This window comes from Quercus robur, chromosome 4, assembly GCF_932294415.1.
Source record: "Quercus robur chromosome 4, dhQueRobu3.1, whole genome shotgun sequence".
In the NCBI taxonomy this organism is placed as follows: Eukaryota; Viridiplantae; Streptophyta; class Magnoliopsida; order Fagales; family Fagaceae; genus Quercus; species Quercus robur.
The window spans coordinates 52,022,653-52,033,604 of NC_065537.1; the positions used below are offsets into that span (position 1 = coordinate 52,022,653).

At 31.4% G+C, this 10,952-nt stretch overlaps 1 protein-coding gene across 1 annotated transcript; it reads right to left on the bottom strand.

The window, feature by feature from the left end:
- Positions 1–613: 613 nt before the first annotated feature.
- On the bottom strand, positions 614–6,823 carry LOC126722922 (cytochrome P450 714C2-like). The gene is made up of 6 exons (XM_050426082.1): positions 4,907–6,823; positions 4,580–4,806; positions 4,110–4,357; positions 3,507–3,861; positions 1,664–1,798; positions 614–1,131 (listed from the first exon to the last, which is right to left on the bottom strand). Exons 1-6 carry the CDS (start codon positions 5,196–5,198, stop codon positions 841–843), a joined length of 1,548 nt encoding a protein of 515 aa, XP_050282039.1. The 5' UTR covers positions 5,199–6,823; the 3' UTR covers positions 614–840.
- Positions 6,824–10,952: the final 4,129 nt, after the last annotated feature.

Consider the following 10,952-nt stretch of genomic DNA (forward strand, 5'->3'; position numbering starts at 1 on the left):
CCAGGCTACAAGGCCCGGTGGTGTGTTGTGTGCTTATTGATTAGTTCAACTAATGATCATAAAATATGTAATAAATCACTCTTTTTTAGACTTGGACATAAGCTATACGGCCTATATATTTTTTGTATTGCACAATTTATTGACATTTTTTTTTTAAAGTAATAGTGTGATATTCCAAGTATCAAACAACCATAGTAATTAGTTGAACTAATTAATTTTGTTTGTTTGGGATATTAATTAACCAATAATTAATTGGGGAAAGCAACTAATAAACAATAATTAATAATTTAATTAACCAATACATTATTAAAGACAAACAAATTAAATTATGTTAGGCTAAATAACAATTAATAATTTTATAATTAATGAAACAACAATATAACAAATTATAGTTTATAAAAGACAAACAAATTAATGAAACAACTAAACAATAATACATTTGGAAAAAATTCCTAAAACTGCTACTGGAAAAAATTATGGTTCTTAAGGAGCACCCTAAAAAAAATTCCGGGAGTCATACCTAATTTTGGTTATTGCTAATAATGTGCAATGCAGTCTAAACAAAACACATGCCTAGTTATAGGGGCATATGTCTGTCATACGTGCATCAGGATTAGGCAAATGGCATAAGATATCAATATAATTCAACCGTTGAAAAACGGAACCAAAACAAAAATTGCTGTTGCAATAAGATATGGGTCTTGTCACGAGATACCGTGTAGGGCCTAGTGCTTCTATATGTTCATTGATCTTGTAACAATCCAAGTTTAAGCACCAATTAAAAAAACTTTCTGCAATACGAACTGTAGTAGTAGTACTATATAATAGTTGGCTCATAGTTCACAGCTTCTTAATAAGGAGATTGACACCATCTTCAGGCTCTATAATCAACTTCAATGCCGGGGAGTGCCTGTATTTGGGTGACAAGGAAAAGGAGAAGTTGGACACAATCAAAGCAAGAAGAATTTTGAGCTCTGCCATGGCAAAGTTTTGCCCTAAACAGGTACGAGGACCGACCCCAAATGGCATGTACACGTAAGGGAGCTTGCATGCACCATTGACTCCATTGGCAAACCTTTCGGGGTTGAAGATGTTGGCATCAGGTCCCCAAAGATCAGGGTCTTGGTGTAAGGATACCATCAGGGGCGGAGCTACAGCAAGGCTTGGGGGGGCCATGGCCCCCCCAAAATTTTAAAAAATTATTTTATATTATGTATAAGTATTAAAAAATTTAAATATTTAGCCAAAAAATAGAAGTTGGCCCTCCCAAATGTTTGAGTTAGATCAATGATACTCTTAAAAATCAATAGAAATTTTCAATTGATCTAGTAGTTATAAAGACAAGGTAGTTTTTGTTTTCTCTAATTCGTTTTTTTTTTTTTTTACATGTTTAATATCAAACTAAACAGTTTTTGTATAGTATTGGAGTTTAAAAGATGATAAATTCCCCTAAAAAATTATCTTGCGAATATACAAATGTGAAAGTTATTAATTTTATATACAATATATTTATAAATTATGACCTAATCTAGTATCAAAATATTAATATTTATATTTATGTATGTGCATTTATGCTTGAGTGTGATGGTTTATCTTGACTCGAAATTAATATATTAGTAACAAAATTTGGCCCCCCCAAACAAAAAATCCTAGCTCCGCCCCTGGATACCATCAAGGTCCACACATTTACACCTTTAGGTACGTTTATGTCTCCAAATTTCATGTCTCGAAATGCCTCCCTGGACACGATTGGCACTGGAGGATAAAGGCGCAATGATTCGTGAATTACCATGGTCAACTGTCAAATCCATTAAACCAAGCAAAGATTGGTCAGTAGGTGACACAATGGTGGGTGGCTGATCATAACCCAAATCATTATATAGGTCTGGTCGGTAATGTTGTTCTTAATAACATTGTTTGTATTTTTTGAAAATACGTATAATATTGTTTAAATACTAAAAACTGTTATTTAAATAATGGTAACAAACGAGCTTTATAATTTTCTCTTATCTCAAAACCAATTGGTGATGAGAAAGACACGCTAAAATCTTTTATGATATTAAACATCATGCCATGTAGACCTGTTTTTAGAGTAGTTATAGGGAGTTAAATTGTGATCACCTAACATAACAAAATTAAAAAATTCAGTGAACATCTTTTTTCTTCAATGAATATTAAAAAAGTTAGAGGCCTTTAATAAATTACCCATGATTTTCATTAGCTTCACCTAAACTTTATAAAAAGGAGGGGAAAATTTTATAATGACTTGGGTACCAACGGAAGTTTGCATGGGTGTCTAGTTAGGTTTTGGAGTAATTTTTTAATCCAACCGGACCTTAATAAGTTAGAGAAATCTCCAACTCAACTTAACCCTGGTAACTTTAGAAATTCCCCAAGATAACCTCATTTCTTGGATTGGGTTGTGTTGGGCGGTGTTAGGTTTGGGTTATTTTGTCAAGCCCAATAAAAAAATGGATTTGTTTTAGAAGGGAAAAAACAAAGATTCATTCAACTATTTAAGTTCATTATTTAATAAGTAATTATAATTTACAAAATTGAGTCTAATTAATATTCCATTTTCATCAAATTTAAGTCTAGGAAAACCTAAACTAACAAATTTAAACTAAATCCCAAACTATAGAATAAGCCAAACTAAAACTTTAAAATACATATATTTTTTAAGCTATTAATAGCTTGGGTTTGATTGGGTTACTTAAGTTGAAAATTTTGTCAACCCAAATCCTACCCAAACCAAGTTTCAAAATTAATTTAGAACCCAACATAATCCACATTGATCCTCGAAAAACCGATCTGAGACATTGGATTGGATTGTGTGGGGTTGATAGTTTGAATGCACAAGTGCTGGATAGAATTTAGAATTCTCCATTTTAGGTATGTATCAACTGATTATGGTAATGAACATGGCAATCTAGGCAATAAATCTTATTGGCATCCTATGTCACCAATTGCACTTATATGCTAGGTACCAATTTAACACACAAGTTTAAGTTGTTAGCTTTGATAATATCTTTTGCTATCAAATAAGGGACCTAAGTTTGAATTTTGTCTATATAAAAAATCAATTAATGTTTTGAAGTAATGATAAATGATGAATTATCATGGAGCATGCATGACAAAAAATTATATAATACTTTTTTTTTTTGGTTACCTTTTAAATCTTAGAGTTTTTGGTATCTCTCATTTAAGCCATTTAATTTTATAACGTTTTGTTTAAACCTTAAAGTTTTAAAAATATATCATTTAAACCTTGTAGTTTCATATGGTTTTATATAAACCTTTTTGGATAAATTTATTTTAAATCTCGGTGTTTGAAATAAATTTCATTTAAACCAATTAGCAGTCATGTTTTAATGGTAAAAAAAAAAAAAAAAAAACAAAGAGCGGCATAATATTTAAATGAAACATTTTAAAATTTTAAGGTTAAAATGAAATATATGAAAAACTTACTCATTATTTTTTTTCTTTCTGAAATATATAATACTCACCGTCTTCATCTTGCGAACCATGTAAGCATTAGGCATTTGATCAGCACAAATTTCGAGAACCTCAGAACGAACTCTTTGTTGCCACTCTGGATTTGAGGCCAACAACATCAAGGTCCATGTTGCAGACACTGCAGTTGTCTCATACCCTGCTAAGTATATGTTCTTGCAATTGTCAACAATGAATCTGTCAGTCTCATCTTGACCAAAATCACTATTGGTTGCACCTTCAATTATCATTTGCAGCAAATCATTCTGTGATGCTCCCTCCTTTCTTTCCATCACTACCTTCATAATCAAAGAGCGGACCTCTTTTTGTAGCCTCCATGTTTCCCTATTGTTCTTAGTTGGAAGATATCTGAAAATTGTGACACGCAATCACTCTTTGTTTGATAATTTGTTTTTTTAGATATGATAGAATTTCAATATATTAAAATATCAATCGATTTATGATATAAGTGTGGTTTAAAACCTATATTTGAGATTTTTTATTCAAAGACAAGAAATTTTACTGGAACCCACATTTGTCTAATTATTGGTAAGGTAATAATAATGACAATAAAAATTCTTATGTAGGAACCAAAAAAAGAAAAAGAAAAATCAAACCTTATTACAGGAATGCCACTTAATAAAACTTTTTTTGACATTTGCTCTTGAAGTTCTCTAAGCTTTAAAAATATCTCTTCCCCTTTGGAGTAATTGCTGCCAAAACAAGCTCTTGAGATCACATCTCCAGAAAAGCTTCTCATGTATTCATCAACGTGAACATCTGCAACTCCACCCTCACTCTCAATCAGATTAGTCCATGAGTTCACTAGTGTAATTGAGGACTCCACCATTAAGTTCATCATATCCTACAAATTGCACCAGTATCCAATCACTAAAGGCATTTTTACTAATCAGAAAGCTGGGATTAGAAGGACTATTATTAAGACAACATGTATGAACAAAACTTATATCTTGACTGAACAAATGTCATAATTGCTGTCATAATTGATAGACAGTCTTATCCCCTTGTTATGTTTGGAAAGGTTGATTCTCATACTAAAAAGATGTATAATTGATTTGAAGCATACCTTGACCTTTTCCATGTATAGTTCTGGAGCAAGGATTTTCCTTTGGTGAGCCCATGTTGCTCCATTTGAAGTCAGAATCCCATGGCCAAGTAGAGGACCTCGCTCTTTGTGTTGATAGGAAGGCTTTCCCAAGTCTAAGGAAGTGCATATGCTTATTTCCTTTACCACATCAGGATGGTTCATGTGCAATATTTGTATGTTGCCAAGTGAGAACATGAACGTAGAACCTGTCAGAATTAGAATAACAAAAGCAGTTAAAAAATAAATTAATAACTTCAACCATGTGAGAATTTGAAGCTGAAGTACTAATAAGATTGATGTTCTTACCATATTCTTTGCTCCATAGCTCAAAGAATGGAAATAGCGCAGAAGAGCAATTGTGGGTTATTGCTTGCTCTCCTGGTGGAGTCTTTGAGGAATTGGCCTTCATCTTCTTCATGTCATTAATGTTTCCGAGCAAAAACGAGGGTGGAGGGCCTCTGATCCCTTGCCTTCGTAGTTTTGATCGAAGCCTTTCTGGCTTCAATATTAGAGTATCACATATCTGTATTAACTTGCTAACAAAGCCCACCAACGCAATTGTGAACGAAACCTTGAGAAGAAGCAATGGCAAATCCATGGCCTTTACTCTTTGTGTCTATGTTTGTGTTAAAACCTAAAAGTAGTGGCTTGCCTTGCCCTTCTATATATACAGAAAGGATTAGGATGGAACAAGTTTGTTAAAATATCTTAGATGGTGTTATGACCGTAGATGATGTGTTGGATAAATTGTTATTTGAATTAGTAGTATACTAGTATTGTTATTTGCTTGTATTCAATTGATTTTTATGTTTAATGAGAAACAAGCTTAATAAGAAGCAAGCAGAAAATTAATCAAAAACATTTATTTCCTCTCTCAAGTTCATGACATTAGTCATCTTGAATTGACTATCTTTTGCCTTCAATAATGGCTATGATGCATCAACATAGTTGAGTCAAAACATATATGATTATGAACAATTGATTCTAATTGGTCTAATGAGAATTTAATTTGAAATCAATGAAGTATCATGATCCAATTAATTTGGACTAAAATTAATAATAAGATTGCACACATTTAATTAATTAGATGGTCAAACAATAATTATCCATGAATAATTAGTGCAATTATCTTTTTAATTGGATTTATTAGATCATTATTTGGGGTTTATTAATTCTGAGGAGTTAATTGAGGTCTATTAATGCTAAAGGGAGTTAATTGGGGGCTTATTAATGATAATTGCGCTGAAAAATACTTTCAAGAAATGACATTTGTTCACTATTTCATAAAGAGGACAAAGATTTGCTGCAAACATGTTTATAGGAGTTGCAACTTGCTACAAATAGTATTAGGTGTCAACTTATGAAGCCAACATGTCACCTGGGTCATGTGCAGGTGACAAGCACATGACCAGCCAAAGTCCCCAATTCCCTTAACCACATATAGCATTAGCACTTAACTTAAACCCAAGTAAAACAAAACCTGTCCGTTAATTTCTTCACCGGTCTCTTGTCTCTCACACCACCACTGTTCGAAGCCACTGCTGCCGCTCCTGTTGGAGACACCTCAATCACCTTAGCTCAACTAAGCCAAAACACTTCATTCTCTCTCATTTAGTCTTACTCTCTTTCAAAAATGAAAAAAAGAAGAAGAAATATTTTCAATTTGGTGAGGACGTGAGGTAAATGAGTAGATCTATTACAACTTCGACTCAATATGTATGCACAAGGCTTAGATCCAATCATTCAACAAAAAAAGAAAGAAAGAAAGACTAAGATCCGATTACTTAGTGGACCACATAAAAAATTACAAACAAATTTTTTTATATTTGCAAACCCACAAAAGATGTAGAACTTTAGATCAAAGCAAAGCCAACCAAGAAAGAATATATTCTTCAGAATGTTGTGTTTTGGGTTGAATTTATATTGGCGGTGAGAGTGTGAAGCTGTAGGTGGAGAGTTGGTTCAAGTGGATGTGTGAGAGGGATATTTTGCTTTGCTCAGAGAGTTGGGCAAATTAAAATCATGAGATCAATTTAATAAATATTTTGCTTGCTTAGAGGCTGAGATCATAAGAGACATAGTAAAGGGAATGAGTAACAGAGGATCTCCCTGCCAAAAGACGGCGGTGAATGGTGGTGGAGTGAGAGAGAGGGATCGGTAAAGAGAGAGATGGTTGGGTTATATTTTACTTGGGTTGGCTAAGAGAGAGAGAGAGAGAGGAGTTGATGCCTGATGGTTAAAGGTACCTATGGTTAAGGAAATTTAGGGACTTTGGATGGTCATGTGACATGCATGTGACCCAGGACATATGTTATCTTTATAAGTTGACACCTAAACTGTTTGTAGCAACTCCTACAAACATGTTTGTAGCAAATCCTTGTCCTTTCATACATATCTTTCTCAGACCACTATGAATTTTTTAGTGAGGTTATTTTAGTTGGAAAGGAGACATGTGGAGCTTCACTTGAGCTCAAGAATGAGGTAATTCCAATTAGAAATAAGTGAGATATGATTTTTGAAGTTGGTTATACTAGCTGTTATGGGAAGCTTTGGAAAGAATCGGGATTTTCAACTTTTTGCTTGCTCTCTGCTTAATGCACCAATGTCAACTATCAATTAAATGTCACTTCCCTCCAAAATCTTCTCTCCCCCACTATAATAAGCCCCCTCCTAACCTATTCCAAAAAACACCAAAAAAAAAAAAAAAAAAACTCTTCTCCATCTTTTAGAGATCTAGTGAAGTAGCTCTAGTGTTTGTCATTTTCTTGTCTTACTGAGATTCAAGTTATGAGTGATCACAGTTATATCCCTCTTAGGACCTCTAGCTCTTCATTCCCTCCTTAATCCTAAGGAGCTAAGGCAAGTGTTTGTCATCTAGGTCTTACTGAGATTCGTGATTTGAGTAAACATGGTTCTACCCACCCTTAGGAACCACAAAAAGCCTTCTCCTCCTCCATGTAGATCTTGCATGTATGTTTACTTTCTTTCTCCTAATTTGTTTTTATTTATTTATTTTTAAAATTTTAATGTTAGTCTAGGATCAAAGTATGCTAGTTGGTTGTTAATTTACTTAAATATGCTTGAATGTTTTTGAGTGTTCTTCATACGTTCTTGGATGTTATTCACATGTTCATGCACACACTAATATTTTATCTTAAATTTATGTCTAACATATGAAAAACATATTACTTTCCTAATTTTCTCAAATGATAGATCTAGATATCACTAGTCACACACAAGCACAATGTTATTCAAATTGTGTGAACTTGACTAGATTAGATTGGATTGTTTGAGTGTGTGTTGTGTGGGCATGTGTTGCGTACCACATTAAGTGTTTATTAGGTGGATTTTAGGTTTATATTTGTTTTCGAGAAGCCTCGATTGCAAGTTGACTAATCCTTTAATGGTGTAAGTGTGGATGTGATTAGCACTTTTCTCAAATCAATACAATGTCCCTCCCCCTTATATTGCAATGTTGTGTTGTAGCATCTCAAAACACTATCAAAAGCCATAAATGTTGCAAATCTTTTGAAAATTTCAAGAAAGGGTTCTTAAATTTCGAGAGAAAAGGTTCTTAAATTTTGGGAGTAGTGTATTAGCTAATGAAAGTCTTTTGAAAATTAAAGTTTCTTTTAAGTCATTTATTCTTCCATTAAACCTTAATTCCAAATGAAAATTCCATTTCGATTTTAGATTAGGAATTTGGCTAAAATAATTAATTTTCAAAACTCCCTTTCCCCCTTTTTTTGAAATTAATTTCCTAATTCATGGGATAAGTTGTCATCTGTTTCCTTATTTTCTCTCTCTCTCTCTCTCTCTCCTTTTAACACAATCTCCCAGTCTTGCACTCTAATATTAAATGCTCATAATTATTGCTTTTTAATGCATTTTTTTGCATATGTCAAATGACTGAAACATCATTAAAAAAAATATAAAATAAAAACTTTCTATTTTATCAATGTTTCTTAAAGTTCAAAAAATATAAAAGAAAAAGGATAAATAAAATAAAAATAAAGAAGAAAATGTTTGACAAAAATATACTTTTGGTCCCTGAAGTTTACCTATTGAGCGCTTTTGTTCCCTCAAATTTGAAATTAGCACTAATGGTCTTTTAAGTTTCAAAAATAAGTACAATTGGTCCCTTAAGTTTCAAATGATATTTTCTATTATTAAATGAGGTAATTAGTGGTATGATAGCTTGATTTCTATATTAGTAACGTCATAAATATATATATATATATATATATACACACACACACATTTTCTTTATATGTATTATTTATTCCATATTTGTATTTAGTGTCAAATGGCATAACTTTAAGACATTAACTTTACAACTATACCACTGTGTATCCTTAACGTGATGGTCATTCTATGAGTATAAGTGATTGTGGAGTGTAGGGGGCAAATGCTGGGTTTCAAGTCTCAGGAAGCTTTATACACATATACACTTAGATTAATGCATTTTTTGCATGTGTCAAACAACTCAAACATCATTAAACAAAATTTAAAATAAAAACTTTCTATTTTATCAATGTTTCTTAAAGTTCAAAAAATATAAAAGAAAAAGGATAAATAAAATAAAAATAAAGAAGAAAATGTTTGACAAAAATATACTTTCAGTCCCTGAAGTTTACCTATTGAGCACTATTGGTCCCTCAAATTTGAAATGAGCACTAATGGTCTTTTAAGTTTCGAAAATAAGCACAATTGGTCCCTTAAATTTTGAATGATATTTTCTATTATTACACATTGACTAGGTTCTAAGAATTTGCACATAAAAGAAAATTTTCTTAACTAGAGTGTTAGTAAATGATGTAATTAGTGGTACAGTAGGTTGATTTCTATATTAGTAACGTAATTATTTATATATATATATATATTTTTTACATTTTCTTTATATGTATTATTTATTCCATATTTGTATTTAGTGTCAAATGGCATAACTTTAAGACATTAACTTTACAACTACACGTCCTTGACGTGATGGTCATTCTTTGAGTATAAGTGTTTGTAGAGTGTGTTATATATATATATATATATAACTCAATAACTTTCGAATTCAAAATTTAAACTATACTTTGGAAGGAAAAAAAAAATCAAGAGGGGAATAAATTGAAATTTCTATAATGAGTTGGGTCATTAATGCCAAATGATTTTCTCTTGAATAAATTTAAACTTATCCATTTCTTTTAGAAGGAATTTAAACTTATCTTAATAGGGGTGTAATTGTTGTACCAACCAAATTACTATTTCAGTCACTCAGTGCTTTAATTACTTGAATTTTGTTTTTGTTGGATTGGCATTGAATTAATTAATTTTGTTTTCTTTTACAATCCAAAGAAACAATGCTTACAATAATTCCCAAGTATTGTGGGTCAAATATTCTTGTAATTTTGTATTTGATATTTGAATAAATTAAATTTCTTTCATAATTTCAGGTCTATTTTTATAAGGAAATAATCCAAAGTCCAAAATAGCCCCCTAAAAAAGAAAAAAGAAAAAAAGAGAAAGATTTGACTTGAGAGTTAGTCCGAGACCCAATAGACCCGCCCACTAAACCGAAATTTTGGGTAGATTAAAAATAGGCGGATTTGGGTTTTATCAGGTTGAGTTGCAGGTCATACTTGAAACTGACCCAACCCATGACCAGTCCTACTTTTTATATGGATTTTATGCTTAGAGTGGTCATAAAGTTTTTTTTATCCAATTTTTGCATGTGAGTTTAGCTGTAGACTCTACTTTTATACTCTCCTTAAATGTAAATAAATGACTATTCTTTGAGGTTTTTATAAATGCACATATGAAAAAGAGAAGTCTAGGTATTTTCTAACAGAATATAGACATTTTAAAATATTTATATCCAAATTAATTATGGAAAAAATAGCATTCTCCTTATTTGAGATTTGTATAAATGATATTGTCCCTTGAAATTTGTTCAAATGAGTAAGAATCTATCTTTCTTAAAAAAAATTATGTTAGGGAAGTAACATCCTGAGATAGCATAAACTTATCTATTGCATTTATAGAAATCTTAAAAGGGTAGAATATTATTTTCATAAATCATAAGAGATGTTATTGTATGTTATTGTAATTGACCAAAAAAAAAAAAAAAAAAAAAAGGAAAAAAAGAAAGAAAGAAAAGAAAGAGTAAGGTTTAAGAATGGAAAAAAGTAAAGCTTAGTACAATTTCTTACATCTCTTTCCTTAAATCTCTTATTAAATTCAAATATATGGATCCCGTTGAATTTTATTGTCTTTTGAAAAAAAATAATATTATTTGTGTTGCATAACCTTTATTCATCTTTTAGTCATGCATTTAAATTTAACAAGAGAAATTTTTTTAAGCCGA

Excerpts from the sequence above, each read along its gene's own strand:
- LOC126722922 (XM_050426082.1), bottom strand. The coding sequence starts at position 5,198 with ATGGATTTGCCATTGCTTCTTCTCAAGGTTTCGTTCACAATTGCGTTG. Across the intron at positions 4,807-4,906 it reads GCTATGGAGCAAAGAATATG|GTTCTACGTTCATGTTCTCA; the intron begins GTAAGAACATCA and ends TAATTCTGACAG. Across the intron at positions 4,358-4,579 it reads TATACATGGAAAAGGTCAAG|GATATGATGAACTTAATGGT; the intron begins GTATGCTTCAAA and ends TGCAATTTGTAG.